General features: G+C 33.9%; 1 protein-coding gene across 1 annotated transcript in view; it reads left to right on the forward strand.

Moving 5' to 3' along the window:
• The window catches only part of ADGRV1 (adhesion G protein-coupled receptor V1), a 269,354-nt gene that overhangs the window by 60,688 nt on the left and 187,094 nt on the right, over positions 1 to 21,572 (forward strand). The window contains exons 34-51 of the mRNA XM_064735976.1: positions 690 to 899; positions 5,279 to 5,409; positions 5,651 to 5,750; positions 6,699 to 6,878; positions 8,403 to 8,566; positions 9,105 to 9,198; positions 11,832 to 11,910; positions 12,498 to 12,636; positions 13,174 to 13,315; positions 13,744 to 14,006; positions 15,459 to 15,634; positions 17,117 to 17,241; positions 18,088 to 18,254; positions 18,343 to 18,486; positions 19,351 to 19,458; positions 19,958 to 20,210; positions 20,879 to 20,998; positions 21,176 to 21,398. Coding sequence (XP_064592046.1) covers positions 690 to 899; positions 5,279 to 5,409; positions 5,651 to 5,750; positions 6,699 to 6,878; positions 8,403 to 8,566; positions 9,105 to 9,198; positions 11,832 to 11,910; positions 12,498 to 12,636; positions 13,174 to 13,315; positions 13,744 to 14,006; positions 15,459 to 15,634; positions 17,117 to 17,241; positions 18,088 to 18,254; positions 18,343 to 18,486; positions 19,351 to 19,458; positions 19,958 to 20,210; positions 20,879 to 20,998; positions 21,176 to 21,398 — 2,818 coding nt within the window. The remainder of the gene's footprint in view (positions 1 to 689; positions 900 to 5,278; positions 5,410 to 5,650; positions 5,751 to 6,698; positions 6,879 to 8,402; positions 8,567 to 9,104; positions 9,199 to 11,831; positions 11,911 to 12,497; positions 12,637 to 13,173; positions 13,316 to 13,743; positions 14,007 to 15,458; positions 15,635 to 17,116; positions 17,242 to 18,087; positions 18,255 to 18,342; positions 18,487 to 19,350; positions 19,459 to 19,957; positions 20,211 to 20,878; positions 20,999 to 21,175; positions 21,399 to 21,572) is intronic.

Below are 21,572 nucleotides of genomic sequence, written 5' to 3' on the forward strand. Positions count from 1 at the left end.
ACTGACATGTAATTATATTAGTGTTTGTAAGTTTGCGAAATCTATTTTCAAAAGACTTTGAAAGGCAATATAACAAAAAATATATTTATGGGGTAGACTGATAATTAGTTCAGGTTAGGCACATACAATGACCAGTAAGATTCTGTTGCAAATTGTAATGTATTATAGAGACTGGTAATTGATTGTGTTTGCTGCTTACATTGTCATTCTTCTGTATTCCAGAAGACATATAACTTATACAATGACAGGCCACTTTAATGCATTTCCTGGTCCAGTAAATATATAGTCAAATTTCATGTACATATGTCTGTATGTGACATCAGAAAAATGTATTCACTTGGTAATTTTTTTACAAGAATTATATTCCCCTTTTCTAATTAAAATTTGAAAGCCAGAGAACTTATAAAGCAAATAAGAATTCTAGGCATTCAGAAATTATGCAGACATTGTTTATTTCTACAGAGTATATTTAATTATTTTTAAATTATATTGCCTAGTGTACCATTTCATTAGTAATTGAATAAATTTTCATAACGACATTCACTAACTTCTAGACAGGTAAATAAGTAAAGATTCTTCATATCTTTTTTAATATTAGTTAAGTATTTACTACTAGAGTAGATGATTGCATCTTTTCAAGGTGATTTTCATGTGGACATACAAGTATGTATATGTTCTTCTGTTTTTAGGTGAAACAAAAAAGATGGTCACAGTGACCATTTTAGATGATCCAGAGCCAGAGGACAATGAAAGCATCATAATCAGCCTGGTGCATACTGAAGGAGGGAGTAGGATTCTGCCCAGTTTCGATACTGTCACAGTGGTTATCCTGGCAAGTGACAATGTGGCAGGAATCATTAGCTTCCAGACATCTGGAAGGTCCGTTATTGGTCATGAAGGTGGGTTCTTTGTGTTGACCAAAATCATTTTGATTAACATCAGCTTCCATGTCTGTGCTTTCTGTTGATAACCATTATGTGATTGTATCACTGTTCAGAGAACGCCAGCAAACAGAGAATAACCCCATACTTAGCACACAGTTCTTTGGAATTTTAATTCTTGCAAACACAGATAGTACTTAAATGAAGTCTATGGAAAAGATTTTCAGATGGTATTTCCAAACCCATATTTCATCATTTGTTCTTTCCCTTCCTTTCTCTGAAGATTATGCCTTGCTTCTATTGGCATTGCATTTCTAACTCCTTTTAGCATTTCTCATTCATTTATACCATCTTCCAGAACTATATATAAACCCCCTTATACAGAACAATTGCTAATCTTAAGCAAATGTTATCTATCACTGACTTAAAATTAGCTTTTAATTATCTAGAAAATATTCCCACAGAAATAAAATAGGAAAAAATCTTCCATCTTTCTAAAGTTTCTCTTTGTATTTTTTATAGCAGCTCATTTTAGGAGTGCAAAAATCTTGATGTCACCACTCAGTCATGACTTTTGACACTGATAATAGTTGGATATCTAGTGTCTATCAGTGTTTTAAGAAAACATGTTGGATATCTAGTGTCTATCAGTGTTTTAAGAGAACATGTTTCATGTTTTACCTAGAGTTGGTAAAGTTCTGCATAGGACAGTAATAATAATAATGGTGACTGCTCTTGTTATCTCTTGCTGGCATGTCAGTGTATTGCAATCTCAAATTTTTATGATGTGTAAACTGATGGGTAGAGAAAACTAACAGAAATTTGATGTCCAAGAATGTATGCACCGAATTTTTTGTTGGAAAAAATAGTCTATCTCAAAAGGATATGGTCTGTTTTTTTCCTATAATGAAAGGACACCATAAGCTTTTGGGTTTTGCTTAGAGTTTGTGTTAATTCTATTGTGCCCAGTTTCCAACCTTTGTTATTCCACATTAGTGGTTCTGATCTGCCTGACAAGTCAGCTGCATTCTCGCAGTCTAACAGCCCAGGGAATTAATTCAAACCATCTCATTCCCCAAGGTTATGAAAATGTTATACACTTTCCACAGGTTAAATAGCATGCTGAAACTGAACGATTTTATCTGGAGCTGAAATACTCTGCTATGTATAGTTTGTATATAGTGCTATAACTGATCACAATTCCTTTAGCTTGTGAAAAACAATGCGTTGCAGTGCATTATAGCAAGAAAAAACAGCCAAACTAGTTCACTTTGATTAAAAAAAAAGGAATGAGCTAAGGCCTTCATATGATTTCAGTGTTTTTACTTCATTTTCATTATCAAGTTTTTTCTTGTGAAGACAAACATCAAGCAACTCAGTCTTTTTTTCAAGCTGTTCATATTATTTATCCCGGTGGGGAGGAAAGATTTGAAAAACTGAGGATTGGTGAGGAAAGAAAAATAAGTTCATTTTAAAATTGTTTTTACTTAAAGACCAACACTAGAGATGGGAGATGTTAGAAAATACTCAGTGTGAGAAAATTCAGGTATTTGTGTTCACTCTGGATTGTTGGCTGTCAACTGAAAAGAAATGGATTTTTCTCACAGGAGATAACAGAATGTTGTTAAAGTCTTAAAAGCTTTTCCCATAGACTTGGACCTCCCTGTAAGCAGGAAAGTGAGTTAAGAGGGGTAGTGAACCACGGCCTGGTGAGGGATTTGTGCATTGTCAGGCCTTTTGATATGTAACACAGTGCTCAGGCCTGGGCACTTTTTGCCCTGCTAATATGGAATAAGTTTAGCAGTGTTGGTGTCTCTGTTTTGAAAGTTACGTAATGGAATAAATCTTTTCTTTGCACTTCAGTGGTGGATCATGGCTGTCTTGGTGTTACCTGCATATATTCAGTTCACGCAATCACTGTATTGAGGGCAGCAGCAGCATTTAAGTACAGGCAGAACAGGCAACAGTTGCATGGCTGTGACTCAATTGCATGAAAACACACTGCAATAGCTTAAAATAAGGAACAAGAGGAGAGTTGATTAGGTCCTCTTCTCTTTGATAAAGGCAGAAATCTAAGGAAAAATTTAAAATGGTAAAATATTAAAAAAACCCAAACCATAAGAAAAAATAGGGAAATTAACCTAATAATACTTTCAATCATGAGAGATCAATTTGTATTTATGTTAATATTTCAAACTGGATAGGAATAACAAAGATTTTGGTAAAGGTGGATGCGCTTTACATGAATCAGTAGCTGAGTACTGGAGAGTCTTTAATTGAGACAAATTGTACTTCAGGTTTCTTCTTGATGCTTGGATTACAGTGTATCAGGGTTCTGTACCTTGAAGTATTTTACAGTCTTCAGTGAAAACTTGTTGTATTACATAATGTTGCACTGAAATGACCTTTGTATATATCTGTGTATATGTATATGTATGTGTATGTATATGTGAATGTATATGTATATGTATATGTATATGTATATGTATATGTATATGTATATGTATATGTATATGTATATTCTGTGATGATACTAAAGTAATTATTTTCTGTCAACTATTTATTTGTATGTAATGAATGTGCAAAATTCTCAAATAGGATAAACAGATTTCAGAGCAGTGTAAAATCATATGAAAAATTAGCCTTAGGGGAACCGGTAAATTGTCAGTCTGTCCTCAGATATCTGACTGTAGAAGCAGAATTCTTGTGATGTCAATAAATTTTGAATTCCTTTGTTCTCTTAGAACTAGTGTTAAACAGCTTAAAATAAGGCTTAAATGAAGTTTGAAATAATGAGACTGATAACATACTAATGCTGTATATTGGAAAATTGGTGTATAGAATTTTTATTTTACTTCTTTGCAATTTCATTTTTCAGTTTCTTAAGGTCTTTTGAAGTTTGTTGTTCATATCTATCTCATTCATAGCCAATATATGGCATCTCTCAAATATTTCCTTACCAAACAGTGAACATGTCCAGAAAGTGATCAATATTTTTCTGCCTGTTTTAGATATATAATACAATCCTGCAGTATAATAATTTGGTTCTTTGAGCTACACAGTCAGTGAGAGTAGCTGTGCTGCTCGATATATGCCATGGACTGACAACACAACTTAACACCACATCTTCTCTTTCCCTTTCCCAGATGTATCTCAATGTTTCTCAATAGGGTAGCTTTTAAGTGTGTACATAACACAAACTAAAAGATGGAATTATTCCTAGTTCTGCAACAGCAAAATAATTGGTATCAATTTATACCAATACTAAGAAAACAATTTTCAGTCAATTGAGGATGGACCTAATCTTGCATGATTATTTCCAAACTCCTCAATATTGCATGTCCTTGAAAACGAATTCCACACTTATATACTGGCAAACTTCCATTCTGTGAACTGGGAAAATGATGTTGTCATACAGATGCAATGGACTTATGTATTATAAATAAAAGTCTCTCCTCTAACGGAAATATATCGCGTAATTTCCATAATGTTACCTGCTGGTTAATTTCATATTAATATAATATGTGATTTTACATGCACATATTTAAAATATTTAATTTTATGCCAAATATTTATTTTGTATATATGTATATAGATATTTCATACTTTATAATAATATAAATTTTCTTAATTTTTCAAAACTTTTTTAAGAGTTCACTCTTCAAAAGTCAAAAGTGATCATGTGGTTAAATATTATAAATGTGTAAAAAATACGATAATTACTTCCTAGAGATCCTTGTTTTCATTTGATACTTATTATGTCTGAAATTATAATAAATTATTAAAATAATTTTTAAATTAGCAAACATTTATGTTTTGCTTCTAAATACTGTCCTTTTAAAATTATGAATTGGGTTTTTTTCTGGATGTTTTCTAACATCCAGAAACTGGTAACATTTGCAAATTCTAACTCACATAAATGGAACTTTCGGGTAACTGCAAGCATTTTTACAGATGCATTATTTGAAGTCACAAGACACTGCAGATATTAGGAACATGTCTATTCCTTGCCACTTAGCTGCTGTAGAAAACTGTGTTAAAGCTGTGTATAGGGCATTTATTCTGTGCATAGTTCACACTCAGATACTGCTCTTCTTTTGTCCATGTTTTGATAGCAGTTATGCATATGTACCAGGTTTCTTTATATTTTGATAGCTCTTTCTGAGAATGAACTAAATTCATAAAAACCCATGAGGAAAGAGTTCAGATTTGTGAGGGTTTTGTTTCAATTAAAAAAAAAAAAAGTAGTACGTAACTACTGGGAAGCTCACTATTAAAAATATTAAGGTTTTACATAAAACATACTTTAACTGTGATTAATTTTTTTGTTTTCATTTTAATAGTTGAATTGTAGAAGAAGAAATCCCAAAATATTGCATTTTGTCATTTGTTCCTAGGAGAACAACTGCAATTCCATGTTGTAAGAACTGCCCCAGGACTGGGAAATGTTACTGTTGAATGGAAGATAGTTGGACATAACATAGAACAAAATTTTGAATACTGTTCTGGAATTCTCTTTTTTCCTGAGGTGAGTCCATAAGAAAATCTAATGGCTACAAGAGAATATTGTAATTTGAAGTGAGCTGATAAAAAAAGTATGCTTTTAAAGCAGGCTTCCTTGTTTTGATATGATTGAACAGCAGGGAGTTTATATTTTCATTATTCACCTTGGCATTTCTTAAAGGTATTGCTCAAAATACATATGATGGAGTGATATTTCTTGTACTCTCTACGCTAATGACTAATCAGTTTATCAACAACATTTATAGGGAATATTGAATACAACATTATATGTCCGTTTGCTGGATGACCATATTCCAGAAGAAAAAGAAGAATACCGGATCATCCTGTACAACATCAAAACAGAAGGTAATGCAGAACTACAGACTGCTATATCTGCTTATCTAAAATTGCCATTTAGTAGTGTAACTTTGTGTTTATTAAACCATTTTGGAAGTGTAAGACTATGAATATTGAAAATGTTGCAAACTATGCAAAATTTGTTCACGTTTTATTGGAACAGGCTTGATGCTCCTGTTTATTAATGTGTACATATGCTACAGGTGTCATAAAATAAATGGATATTTTTAATCTTTTTAAACAATCTTCAAGCTGTCTCTCTGATCTGTCTCTGAATTAGAGGAGGTCAGACTATTTTACTCTTTCATTGAAATTATAATGAGAAAAGAAGCATCAAACCACATCCTTTCTGAAATATCCTTTGTTAAACTGGAATTAGTGTCTAAACACCAAACTAACTTGACATGGATGGTGTTGGTGATAGGTGCCTTGCCAACTTACCTTAATATTTTGTTTACTCTTGTAATCCTTCAGTATAAGTATAATTTCATACAGTTATTCATCATGGCAACACTTATAGTAATTTCTTGATAGAATGATTTAGAAATTGAATATAATTTTAACTTAGTAAATGAATTATGATGGAATTTAGGAATTATAATGAATTCCTAAAGAAACTTTTCTCTTTCCTTTTACAACAGAAGTAGTTTATTGAAGTCCACTGTTTCTTCAGATTTCTCATTTCTTAATGCAGTCTTGAACTCTATACTTTTTATGTATACAATTTTTGTTGTGATTGAATATTCCTGTGCTTGTTAAAGAATGCAATTACATATAAGAATTAAGAATTCAATTACATTCCACACAATCCGTAAAATTCATTGAGTATATAATGTGTTTGGTTTGATTTCATTTGCAGTGTTACTGACTATCATTTGTACATAAAAATAGCGGTAACGTAAGACAAAACTTGATTTACCTAATGCAATTAACTGTAGTCCATTGATTCTTTTGCAGGTGTTTCTTCTTCTGGTGCTGCTGTTTTGGATAGTCAAGGATATGAAGCTGTTCTGACAGTAGAAGCTAGTGATGAACCACATGGAGTACTAAGTTTTGCTTCTCCATCCAGGGTAGTTTTACTTCCAGAAGAAAACAAAACAGTTCAACTTTTTATTAACAGAGAATTTGGATCTCTAGGTTTGTATAACATCTCCAAGAGAAATTATATTTTGTTTTCAAAATCATTAGACAAATGAAAGCCATGACAGAGAGGCTAGAAATTGTGGAAAACCTTGGATACAACTGTGTTTTCAGAACTTCTGGGCTATTTACTGCAGGCTTGAAAACTAAGTTTTAGTTGAAACTGAAGCCATAAACTTTAATTTCACAGCAAGGGAAGTCTGGGAGCTATGGTATAGCTAGCTAACTGTTAGGGTTGTACTTTTATGTCCAGCAAATTTGTCTTGAGTTGTCTTTCCAGAAGAAATAAAAAAAATATGAGAAAAGGAGCTTGTGTGGTATTATTATTCCCACATATTGCATAATTTTAATAATGTTACCTGCTGATCAATTTCCCCTCTATAAACTTCCAGAATCTGACAGTTTAGGAATATCTCATGGAAAAAGTTGCACTGATGCCTCTGAATTCAGTTTATGCCTCTCCTAAGAATTCTGTATTTTTTTTAATTCAATTTTCCTTTTAAAATAAAATTAAATAGTACTCACTTCAATCATGTAATGTGTGTCTAAATCTTTTTTGTGGTTTTTTTTCATGAGTACTTTGACTTCCATTGAGAGATAGCATACATAATAATTTTCTACTCACATTTTTAGACTATATTTAGACCTCTGTTAAAATCTCTCTTATTTTTGTTTTCTTTGTTTTGAGGTGAAGTGATCAGTTGAAACAAACAATCAAGATCTGGGCACACTACAGATTTGCAGAGGAATTAAAATATAATTTATTTTTTTCCCATTTCTTTTTTAATGTCAATCAGTATGTAAATTACCTTTCAAATGCTACTTAGGAAAATATTAATAAATTCTAAGTTTCCATTGTAAATGTAAAATCTCTCAATTGAAGTCCATATTTATTTATTAAAATGAAGATTCTTTTATATCTTATGTTTTATTTCATACAGACTGACTTTGAATTTCATTTGTCATTTTATCTCCAGGATCACTCTCTTTAAATTTGCAACTTGACTTACTGTGGCAGATTTGTGAGATGTGACTTTGTAATAATTAAAAAAAAAAAAGTCTAGCTTTCCCTCTAGTATAATTAATCAATGTGTCCTGTAATTTTTATTCTCTATAAATATCTTTGTCAGTCTATTTGGGAAGGAGACTAAATTTAGAACTCTCCTTAGAGCCTTTCTTAGACATCAGTTATTCCTGAAACACTCTACTTCCCTTGACACCAAACCTGGTATAAATAATACATTAGATGTCCCAGGTATGTAATGTAATATTTGCAGTTCACAGCACCTCAAATAGATGAATGCATTGGGTCCTAATGCTTTCTGAGTTCTGTAATCTTGGACAAATTATTAAAGGCTGGACTGAAAGAAATAAGTCCCATTGGTGTTTTAATCCTCTTGTTTGTAGTTAGGCTTTCCATTTCTTCAATGAGCATTTGGTGTATTTTCTTTGTCTATTCTAGTGAACATTTCATAAGAACTGGAAAAAAGTGGTTTTTTTTTTTTGTCACATTTTAAACAGGTGCTATCAATGTTACATATGCTACAGTTCCAGGATTGGTCTCCTTAAGTAATCAGACAGAGGGGACCTTGGCTGAACCAGGAGCTGATTATGTAGCTGTTTCTGACTCAGTGATTTTGAAAGAAGGAGAAACATCAGCTGCCATAAATGTTACTATTCTAGAGGTAAATTCTATATCCTTTCATTCTATACTTATTGGTATGACAATTGAAAAGGAATATTGTGGAACCTGAATCTTTTATGCTGTATTATTTGAAGCTATTGATTTTATGGTAATTTAGAAAGACTGCTTTGTTCTTTAATAATAAAATCACAGAAGGACAGATAATAACAGAAGAGCGCTACTTATAGTTAAGTGAAATTTAACTCTCTCATAATGACTTTATTTTCTGATATTCAGATCAGTGTCATTCATTGCTTGCTACTGGCTCTTATTTTATCAGTAGTTGCCATGTGTGCCTGCGGAATTGAGCAGAAATCTATTCACATCTAGTTCAGAGTCACTGCAGTATTTTCCATTAAATGTAATGTTTTACTTTATAATTTACATTTTATGTAAAAATGTTCCAGGAAATTGGAAACATAAATTAATTCTAATGTTTCTATAAGGTTAGAGACTTGTAGTGTGTTATTTTTTGACAAATTCTGTGATTGTTTCTTAAAGAAAATGAAAAGAGAACATACTGGATTTGTGTTTCGTAGGATGATGTGCCAGAAGTACAAGAATTCTTCTTGGTTAATTTAACTTCAGTGGAACTTATCATGAACCATTCAACTTCCTCCCCTCCCAGGCTGGGTAAAACAACTTACAAACCATTATGATTATTTTTATTTTTATATCTGTTGAATGCACATTATATTACTCTGGCATATGATTATTCTGCTTGCCACTTCCCAAATAAGCCAAAATGAGACCAGGTATTCTGCGAGAAACATTGTAGAACATCAAACATAGTCATTATGACACTATTTTTTAAAGCCCTGTAAAAATTATAAGACAATTTTCACAGAGGAGTTATTTAGTAATTACCAGTTGGAGAATACAGTTATCTCAAAAGTTGTGTTGGCAATCTGTTAATGTGATTTTAATTTCTGTAAATGACAGAAACAAATATGTACAAAGAATTCCTTCAAGTTCCTTTGCTCACTCTTTCAAAAGTATCTTTTTATTACTTTTTATCAGATTTGCTTTTAGGAGTCTTGATCTACTGTGTTCCTACTCTTCCACAGAACTTCATTTATTGCTTGCTTATTGAGCTCCTCATTCTGCTGCCTAACTCAGTAGCACAGCTGCCATTGGCTTTAAAGACAGTTGGGTTATCCTGTGACACCAGTGATTAATTGTGCTGATTATTTCTAACATCATCTATGACTCTTTTTCCCTTTTTTTGCATGCGTATTGAAGTGACAGAATTAATTCGTTACAGACTGAAAGGTAACTTGCAAGACTGATTGCTGCTGTATAGACTGAGGTCTGATTAGTTGAGTCTAAAATTTAAAACACATAAAGAGTAACATTAAAGTATGAAGGATTTCCTGATTTAAATTGCTCTGAGCAACACATAATCTTACCTTCTGCCGTAAGTGGTTAGCAGTCTGAGTATGACCATTTGACTCTGGTGTACTTAGGATGATCAGATAAGAGTTTTAATCCATGAGGCAAAATTTTGTCCTCATTATAAAATGTCACAATTAATTCTGTTATCAGACTATTTTCTAATCTTTTCCCTTTTTGTGTGTTTTCTTTGTTATGATTGAGAATTCAAATCCTTGTTGATGCAGTGCATTTGTTTAGGATTTAGCAATCCCGTTCTCCATAGAAAACCTTTAATATAATTCTAGGTGTCTAATATCAAAAGTGATGAGTGTCCTGCACATGGTACTGATATGCAGTTAATCATACCAATCTGGAATATATCATAATGCTGTCTCTGTCTTAGCCATGTGCATGCAATATGTGGTGCACATATTGGTCTGGGATGTCTGTGACATATAGTTAAACACATGGAACTTAAGTGACCTTTATTTCTGATCTGAGATTTTCTGGATATGGAGCAGAAGCAGGAAACATAAAGGACAGTTCTGTTTTCTTCATGCTGCTCTTACTCCATCCCATCATCTAGAACAGGTGGAAGAAAAGGCCCAACTCTAATACAAAAGTGCAAGGAATTAGGAAAAGGGAAAATTATGAAAGAAAAATGAATACACTTAATGGATAGAAGCAAGAATTAAGATAGGGTAAAATGGCAAGAGGTCATCAGGATAGAGGGGAGATGCCAGATGTGAAATTAGAGATCTGATGTTGAAAGTGAAGTGTTATAGGTCTTGAGTGAGTTGATCAGACTATGACATGATGAGGGAAAAAACCAGTTAGGAATCTGAAGGGTCTATATGCACTGTACTCCCTGTGGATTTCTAAACCTTTCTGCTGTCTGTATAGAGGTGTTGCAGCTGCTGTTCATATTCGTCATTGTCTCATAGTGCTAAATCTGCATTCAAGCCAGTGATCATTTACTTTTATTAAGTTTTATCTGATTTAATAGAAATCTCTCAGATCAATCTAAAAACAGTATATTTACTACAGATTTAGTTTAGTCAATTTGTTTTGTAGAAATTGTCGATCTTAATTTATTTTTAATTTTTATTAAAATTTAAATGAAGTAAATTGAGATATTCATGTGATGCTGTTTAAACATAATAAGGCATTATTTTGTCAGAAGAATCAAGTTCTGACTGTCAAGTTCTGGTCTGTGAAATTAGTGGAAATTGCTGGCATTAATCTATTACTCAATATTTTCACAGGGCAATACATGCAATAATCTTGCAAAGTTATTATGGATAAACATGTATTTTTATGTGGTAATAGAATCTTAAAATACATAAACTAACTAAAAGGAAATTAATAATTCTTTTTTTATAGCAAAATCTATGGTGTGTGCCGTTAAGACATATTATCAGGCACTAAAATATTAATATGAGGTGATATATTGGATCATTTATTATTCTTTTTTACTTATTTTCCTTTCAATACTCAGAATGGCACTGTCTGCAAAACATTAGATATCATCCTAAGAAAAACACACAATGAATTAAGACTTGATGAAAATCTTGCTTTTGTAATTTTCTACTTTTTCTGTGCCATGAGTTTCCTTCAATTTTTTTCTTTTTTTTTTTTTTAAATACATTGAGTGTAATGGTGGTAATTCAAGGCCCTGTGTTGTAGCTCTAATAGTAAGCTATTAAGGACAGATTGTCCTGAAGTCTGTATCCTGTTAACTTCCTTTTCTCCTCTATATTTTGGAAATGGAAAATTATTTTTTTCTTCTACAAAATTAGTAAAGATATAAAGAAATGCTTCTGTTATTCTTGAAAATAATGAAAATTAACTCTGTGGTTCTTACATACTTGTCTTTCTGTTTTCCCTTTTAGATGTAGAAGGTTTAGCTTCTCAAATTATTATTGATGCTAATGATGGAGTAAGCGGAGTAGTTGAATGGGAAAGTACCAAGTAAGTCTTGTCACCTTGAAGAATTCCCTATGGGAGTTAATGATTAGTGTTGCCCAACTATTTTCATTTTCTGTTAACAGTAAAACTCCTATTGACGTTGGGAACAGATCTTTGTGCTGACTACATGTTACTCAGTTCAGTGGAACTGGAAAGATAATTCCCACACAAAAAGCCCAACATTTGCAGTATGTTTACTCAGAAATCTCATGCTACCATGTATTTATATCCACTATTGTCCTTTGGTATTGTGAACTTCCATCACTCCCTCAAGCCTCCATCCAGTGCCCCAGCCTCTGCATCCGTATGAGCACGCACATTGACATCTCCCAGATCTTTTTCGCTGATTTCCAGGAGCTAGGAAAAAGGAATCCATGCTCATAGAAAGGCTTAACCTACTTCAAGTCCATTTTTATAAGAAAAAAAGGTATAATGGTTGCATTAGACAAGTGGCTTTACTGTAATAGGCACCTTTTCTTAACAGGTAGATGGGATGATTTTAAGTGAAAATATAAAAATTATCTATCTACCATCTTATTAAAATAACATGCTCAATGAGCACTGAGAATTTGTCTTGGTTTTTGTTTAAGTTTTGCAGTTAATGAAAGTCATGGGAATCTGACCATAATGGCATACCGAAACAAAGGATCTTATGGAAATGTGTCTGTGTTTTTTTATGCCCAGAATTTGGAGGCACAACTGGGTTTGGATTTTTATGTGGTCTCAAGGGTAAGAAGCAAATTTTAAATCTAGAAGTTTTCATTTCTTCAACTTCCTAAAAAGAACATAATCTTATTTATTCTGCAGAATGGTCACTAGTACAGCCATATTTCTCAACTTCTTTCAGTTGCTCTGATCATCTGAATAGAGATAGATTTAGTAATCTTATTTTAGTCTTTCTTTCTTTTTTAGTACTAAAGCATTTTAAAATATAAGATACATTTTGAACTTTGAAACATCTATTTCAAATACAATTTGCTTAGAAAGAGAATATAAGATTTCATGTAAGTTTTAATATTTTTTTGCAAAATAACTTTCGAAGTGAATTGCTCTTGTTTGTCCTCACTCTATGATGTGCTAAACTATTTAACTATTTTGCTTCTTTTTCAGTCAATTTATAAAATTATTATAAAATTGACATAGAAATTACTGTTCTTGTCTCTTCTTTCCGCCTTATTTAAGGCAATTCTGCTTAACCTTAGTTTAAAATTTCTGTGTGCATTATCAGCTAATGAATATTCAATGCTTTCTGTGTTTCAATGCTAGACTCTTTTTTTTGCTGATGGAGAAAGGAATAAATCTGTTGTTGTGGTGATTTGTGATGATGATATTCCTGAAGGTCCTGAGAAGTTCCAGTTAATTCTAACAAATCCCTCATTTGGCCTGGAATTAGGGGAGAACACAACAGGTAACATTTGGTTTTGATGCCCTCATTTTTCAGAATTGTATGTCAATCACTTTAATTTCATTCTTCTGCATAATCGTGTTTTAGAAAACACCAGTGTATTCCTATGGTAAATTATTAATCTCATTTGGAAATTCTTAAACATCACTGTGAGAAATGCAAAACTAACAAAATAATAAATAAAATAAGGAATCAGAAAATGCAAAAGTTGGATGTTTTAATAAGAGAGTCTAGATTCCTCCTTTCTAGAAATCTTCCTAGATAAAGCAAAATACTTACATATTCTTTTAAGTAGTATCAGGGACATAAAAGCAATATAATTATATTAAAGAAAAAGTGGATTTGTGTATATATTTATTTATTTGTATATGCGTACTATTATATTTTAGTATTTTAATTACAACATATTTCTATTACTTATTTTTCAAAAGCCACAATTACTATATTTGCCAATGATGATGGACACGGAATTTTGTCATTCAATAACAGTGATCACTTCTTCCTAAGAGAGCAAACAGCTCTCCATCTGATGGAAAGTGTCGCAGTATTAAATATTATTAGAGAACCTCCTCAGGGAATATTTGGAACAGTGTCTGTTCAGTATCTTGTAAGTGAAATTAATTCTTCAGAGCCATCAGTGGATTTGGCCCCTTCTCAAGGATACATTGTGCTGGAAGAGGGAGTCAGATTTAAGGTAATATGGTAGTTATAACACAAAAAGTAAAGAAGGCTTTTTAAAAAATTATTTGAAACATTTCAGCAATGTTTGTGGTTTTTCATGCATTAATTTTTTTCTTATGTTTTCCTTAATTCTCAGAATAAATTGAGCTAGTGGGAGTGCATAAAAATTAAATATGCTTTTCTCTAGATATTTCTCTCTCTGTAATAGTTCAGATAAACTGAAAACAATCTAAAGGGAATATAGTATGATGTGTGTGTAGGACCATTTATTTATGTGTTTAGCATGTAGCTGAAAGATAAACTTTGACGTGCAGTCATAATTTTGTACTGTAAATAATTGTGGTGGAATTAAAAATACTATTCCTTTATATGGCATGAACTGAAGAGGGTATGCTGCAGGAGAGGCAAAAGGTGAACAACTGTCAGAGTTTTAGAAATTTAAAATTAGTTATTTTTCTGGCAGTATTAATCCCACTTCTTCTGAACTGTCCCCACAAGAATTTCAGCTAGAAAATGAGCTATCTTAAGTGTGTCAATAACAGGTTAGTATATTATGGTTAGGGGAGTAGGATCTGAAACAAATCTTTCTGGAAGCACTGGTTTTCAGTTTCTGAACCTAAAATGCATTTGACACCTCAGTGATGACCAGTTTAGCGGATCTCTGAGAAGTAGGGGGTAAAAGATTTCTTAAAAGAGTCTTTATGGTTTATTGAAGAAGTAAATAGAGATCTAAAATGTTATAAGCTCTATTTTAATTCCAGACCTGTTATTACTAAATGTTTTTTTTTAAGGCAAAGCTATATGTACTACTGTAACTTTCACCTCTTTGGGTAATTGGGAGGATGACAGTGAAAACATCTATTTCTTTATAGAGAGTTCTCTGCTGATTTGAGACCACCTTGGGACAATCCTATTCTTATCCACCATGGTGCAGTAGAGGGAACAAAACACCAAGAAGAGAGTATTTCAAATATTTCTCTGTTGCCTTTTTTTCCTTCTTTATCCCCAGATAGTTACCAGAAATGTAACTACCCTGTTCCCCATGAGATGGCTCAGTTGACAACTAAAGTAAAGTAAACCCACCTTGACTGAGCTGTGATCAGGTAGCTGTATCAAGGAATGTGTAGAATAAGTGCAAAACAAAAGTAAGAAAAAAGGATCAAAACCTGTTACACTTCAGGGTATTTTATTATAGGTGTAAAGAGGAGAAGGGGAAAAATAAAAAGAACGTGGATATGCTCGTGCTAATGTTGCACTAATGGAGGTCAACAGAGGGATTACTTTTGAACCCCAGCCGGAACTATCGAGGCCTTATTCCTGCCTTCTCCAGTTCATGAGCTGCTGTTGTACTGCCCTGCTGTCCAGAGCTGTGCAGAGAAAGAATAAAAACAGCAGCATGGCTTGAATAACATTGTCATTATTAGCTGTCAAGTCTCAGCAGCTTTCTATGCTTGTTTCTTGTCAGACACTGCATATTTCTGCAATCCTGGACGAAGAACCAGAATTGGATGAGCACTTTATTGTCACCTTGTTCAATCCAACTGGAGGAGCCAGACTAGGCACCAGAGTGCAAACTATGATTACAGTATTACAGAACCAGGCTCCACTGGGGCTTTTCAGCATCTACCCAGTTACAAATAGGTACTGAACCCTGATTCAATTCAAAGGAGGGTTTTTTTAATATTCATAGAGATAGTTTCCCTTTAATAAAAAAATTAGGAATCCAGTTTTAAACTTTATGATTTTAAAAATGACACTATTTGTCAAATATCATTACTGCGTACAGCAGAGCAGAAAAGCATTTTAAATGGACTGTTCACCATTAAAAATGTTGATTTCTCTGTGCATTTTTTCCTTGAAACAGTACTTCATTATTCCTCAAATATTTCACTAAAAGTAATCAATATTACAAATTCCAAACCATAAACCAGTGTCCCAGGAATCAGAAATTTTCTAATTTACCTGTTTATTTAAGCCTGTGTAAGATACACTCCCACTCAGGGCTGTTTTTTCAGAACCAAATGAGCCAATCTTACTTGGACAAGCTCAAGAAGTGGCCCTAGGGAATCTCATGAGGTTTAACAAGAGCAAGTGCAAAGTGCTGCACCTGGGTCAGAGCAGCCCCCAGTACGGGCTGGGGATGAACAGATCGAGAGCTGCCCTGCCCTGAAGGACATGGGGTGCTGGTGAGGGGCTGGACATGAGCCAGCCATGGGCACTTGCAGCCCAGAAAGCCAAATGCGCCCTGGCTGCATGCAAAGCCCTGTGGGCAGCTTTGGAGGGAGGAGATTCTGCCCCTCTGCGCCGCTCTGGTGAGACCCCACCTGCAGAGCTGCCTCCAGCTCGGGGCTCCTCAGCACAGGAAGGACATGGAGCTGCTGGAGCAAGACCAGAGGAGGCCACTCAGTTCATCAGAGGGATGGAGCACCTCTGCTGTGAGGAATGCTGAGAGAATTGGGATTGATCAGGCAGGAGAAGAGACAGCTTTGTGCTGACCCAATTGCAGTCTTCTAGTGCCTAAAGGAAGCCTACCTGAAAGTTTTAGAGAGACTTTTGGCAAGGGCACGTAGTGACAAGAAGGAATGGCTTAAAACTGAGAGACAGTAGGTTTAGATTAAATATCAGGAAGAAATTCTTTACTGTGAGGGCAGTGAGGCACTGGCAAGAGAAGCTGTGGATGCCACATCCCTGTCGGTGTTCAAGGTCAGGTTCAATGGAGCTCTGAGCAATCTAGTGGAAGATGTGGTCTAGTGGAAGATGTCCCTGCTTTTGGCAGGAGGGCTGGAACAAGATGATCTTTAAGGTTCTTTTCAACCCAAACCATTCTGTGATTATATTAGTCTATGATACGGAATGATGTTTTCAGAAATCATTCAGCTTCACCCATACAGTTTTGTGTTAGATTTCAGGCTTGTTTAAGATTTTTTTGAATTTCCTATTATTTTATCAAAGTCTTGTGTGAAGAAACATTGGGCAACCTTAATTAGTATTAGTCCACCACAGAGCAAACCCAGTATTTTCTTTTTATTGCATATTCTGTGCTGAAAACATACAGTAAGAATCCTATTTTTATCCTATAAAAATAATGCATCTTAAAATTTATTTCACAATTCTCAAATTTAGGACAAGTGTCTTCACAGTTGAAGAAGCGAACACTACGGTTTATTTGAAAGTTTCACGGAGTAATGGGCTCAACGTATCTGTGAGTGTTGAGTGGGAGACATTGTCGGATACTGCATTTGGCATCAGTACGTTCACTTTATCAAGAGCATCTGTTGCTGTTTCAGAGTGAAGATAGCTACAGAGTAACAAAACATACAGGAGATATAACTTTGGAATGAAAATTTACTTATAATATTCCTATGATATCAAAATTCATTAGATAAAAGATCTTGGCTACTTAAGAGTCAGTTTGTCATCAGCCCTTGCTGCCATAGTTTCAACAATCTGTGTTGCTCTTCCTGTTGCTTATATATTTTCACAAGACCTTTGATTTATACATATGTTCTTTACTACTTGTAATTCTGGATTTTTCTAAATAATATAAAATACACTGTTTTCTCTAAGTGCTGAATGACTAGGCCATTTAAGAATCTTATTGCCATGGCTACTACTTGTGACGAGAGAGAAAATGAGGATAAAGACATTTTTAGTTTCTTTGTCACTTTTTTATATCTTCTTATCTAGTTAATTTTCTCACTACCTAATTTCCAAATTGAATCACACTCAATTTGCCTATGCATCCTCCATGTGTAATAGTAATATATGAGAAATTAATTTATTATTTAACTCTCAATACAGCCTCAGTGCTATATCATGTCCATGCATTTACATGCACTTATACCAACTATTTAGAAACAATTCAGAATATCGATTAAGCATTTAGAGCATGGTGCTAAAAATGTCAAGATTGTGGGTTTGACCATTGTATAAGCCACTCCCTTAAGAGCTGGACTTGATAGTCCTTGTGGTCCATTTAACCTCAGAATATTCTGTGATTTCTGATGCTAGATTTGGTTTTCACAAGTAAGTAATGAAAATGGTGTTGTAAAAGACCATAAAGATAAATACTTTTTTCTTGTACTGTATTGCAGGGGATGGTATTAGTGTTCTGTCTGTCATGCAAAGCTTTGTGGAAGAGTCAGCAGCTAGCTGGTGTTTCTTTGAATTGGAAAATAACCTGTATGGTGTGCTGTTGCGTTCACCTCCATCTGTGTTTTCTACTCTCTACCAGTGGAAAGGAGTTTTTGTTGCCATCGAGGTAAATGCTTGCTTACAGACACCACCATTAACCATGCTGCTTAATAAAACCTTGACGTTTCAGTTCTGCATTTTTGTTCCTCTCTCAGAATTTCAGTATGTGGAATCCTAAAAGCTGTGTGTCTTTCCAAATCCTTGCCTCTCCCTACCTTGTGATTACTCATGGAGGAAGCAGTTGGGGGGCTTCCAACAGCAGTGTATATGCATTCATGCCTGAACGCAAACTATTGAAGGTAAATCTGTGTTACTTACAAATTCATTAAATAATGGGCTTAGAAAGGACTTTGTGAGGACCTTCTGTTCCACCATGTTTTGGGAAAAAGAACTGTTCTCAGATAGTTTGGCAATTGAACATTCTGCATGAGTCAGTGATGTAAGTTACTGGCTTGGTTTAGGCCAGGGCAGGGTTAATTATGCAGTAGCTAGGAGGGGTATGCCTGGAGCCTAGAGGTTATTCTGTATCACCCAGGGGAAAGGGGCCCTCCTGGGGGTTGGGGTAGTTGGGTGCAGTTTACATATTGATGGATTTTGCATAGCAAGCATTTTCACATGTGAATTTTGCCTCTCTTTTACCCTCTGCTATTATTATTTTTGTTTTTAATGTTAATTTTCTTATCACGTTGCTGTTTGCAGTAAACTGTCCTTATCTCAACCCATGATCTTCACCTTTTGTGCTTCCAATTCTCCTCTCCATTCCACTTCAGGGGAGAAAGGAAGAGGCAGTATGGTTTGGAGTGTTTCTGTGGGAATACTAAACTGAGAAATACCATTCCTAAACCTTGAAAGTTGTTACAGCTTGTTGTCTAATGTTTTTTATAGTCATATTTTGAGGGAGAGATAAAATGACCTTGGAAATGAAGAAAGAAATTGTGGAGTAATGAAGTCATAGAGCATTTTCTGAAAAATGTATTATAACCAATATTAATTTTGTAAAATGATCCCATATATATTTTTAGAACTATAAAATTACATCTATGAAAATTTTAATATATTATTTTATATAAGTTTTGTATGTTTACAGTTTTTAAATCTATGTGTGCATATGTATGAACTTAAACTGACTTCAAAATACCATTTTTACCATATTTTCCTTGTAGCTACAGACCCTCTCTATTTTGGATACCACACTTGTCAAACATTTTGCTGTGGATGAAGAAGACTATTTGGTTTTTGTGAGTGATACCACCAGTTTCAGTTCCATCCAGGTTAGAGCACACTTGTCTTCATGGCTTTGATGTAGGTAGTGTGATTAGTTTTCAGTTTGAAATATGAAGGAAATATAGATAAAACAGTAAGTATGTATTCCTGAAAAATTAGTTACATTTCTATTATAGACTTATGAGACATGAAATTCTAGACTTGTTTAAATGTAACAACACTCCTTACATTAGCATGTAATTTAGACTTGTTTTGATTGTATTGCTACTGACATTTCTGATTTGAAGTCTGTTACATTAAATAACTATAGAAATAGCTTCTGACCATAAACCTATTCATCTGAAGAACAGGCACAGGCACTTTCAGTAAGGTAGTTACTTACAGTTAGTTATCAGTGTGCTTCCTACACCATAATGTAGGATCCACTACAGAAATAAGGAATTCAGTTAATTATAAGTCTTTCCAATTTCTCATCAAAACACTTAATTTCTTTTTTCTTAGTCCTTGTTATAAATATATAATTAAATACATATTCTATTTTTGCAGGTTTTCCAGTGGAATAAAGATATATTTGTGCTGCATCATCAACTACCACTTTACAAAGCTCTGAGCATAGCCTTGTTTCCCCGAGGAGGCATTATGTACTTACTAGTTTCTTTGTCAAATACCAGCCAGAATGTACTCTTGTACCAATGGCTGAATAATGAGTTTAGGAATCTTCGTCAGTTACCAGCAAAAGAAATAAAACATATGGAGGCCTGGACTTCTGGATCTGATATATATTTAATTGTTGCAAAAGGTATTTAGCAAAAAACAAACACTGAGTTTGTTAAGTATGTGCTCGCTTGTTTGATAGCAAAGGTATTTGAAATAAAAGGGGTTTAGATAGAGATTAAAATATTACTGCTGGATGACAATTTGCTGAAAAGGATCTTACCAAAGTAATCTGTGATTTGTACCTCAGAAAATGAAAGCATTGTGTATGTTCTCAAACATTTGTGAAACTAATGATATATTTTCCCAATAACAATAGGGAATAATGACTCTATTCATCTAGCTACTAATTGCACCCTTTCTAAGCTTTCCTGAGTTTTGTTATATGCAAAGAGTGTTGTTCAGCAAAGTACATTTTTATTACAAGTATAACACTTTAGACATTGTTTTATGTCTGCATCACTGTGATTCTATTGCAGTCCATAGGTTTCTTTGCCACTGTTGTCTGCTGGACTTTTTATTGTTCTTTTATATGAATGTGTGCAGAAAAAACCTTAAATTATGTCATGGAATAAATCATCTAATGGGAAATCATGCTCTGGAGTAATGCAACTAAAAAGGAAGATACAATCACTGGACTCACTTTGTAATTAAAGTTGCCAACCTCTGCCTTTGAATGGCCACCAGTGTGTGATTTGAGGCAGCAATATAATGTATGTATAATGTATGTTTTGTAATTTTTTCCCTTTGTAGAAACTGGAAATTCTGAAATTTTCATCTGGGAGACAGGGCAGTCTACCTTCAGACAGTTTCAGTCTCTTCCAGTCTCTGCTGTAAGAAACATCCATGTTTTCATACCTCCTTCAGGTTTAGGTAAGATTTAGTTTATAGTACTGGAATTGAAGAAACATATGCATTCAATTTTCACATTATTTATCAGATTTTAAGAGATACTTTTAATAATTGAGTTTCCAAGGGTATTTCTGATATTACAAGAAGTTTTAAATATATCACTGAATATGTTTTTTTTCTCTTCCTTGCTCAATGTAGTTCACATCCTCCTCTCTGGAAAGGACACAACAGCACTGTACTCCTGGAACTCGGAAGGGAACCAGTTCTCTCTGATGCTGGAAGCCCCATATGCAGATCACATCACCTTCACTACTGCAAAGTCTCTGAACTCCAGCAAGAGTTTGATTGCTCTTACTGTTGAATCCAGCTCCCAGATTTATGAGCTGACAACTATCTCCAACCAGTCAGATTTTATACCTAGGTAGGTCTCTTGGTTTATCTCCCAACTCTTCCTGGGAGATTCCTTTTTCTGTGGTAGTCTTTTTGTTACACTGAAGACCATAATAGGCTCCTCTGTGTAATGTATTTATTAACACTAAAGAGAATTTTTCACAGGTAGACTTAAGATAACTTGAAGTCAAACTTCTCTCAATTT

Source organism: Zonotrichia leucophrys, chromosome Z, assembly GCF_028769735.1.
Source record: "Zonotrichia leucophrys gambelii isolate GWCS_2022_RI chromosome Z, RI_Zleu_2.0, whole genome shotgun sequence".
Classification (NCBI taxonomy): Eukaryota; Metazoa; Chordata; class Aves; order Passeriformes; family Passerellidae; genus Zonotrichia; species Zonotrichia leucophrys.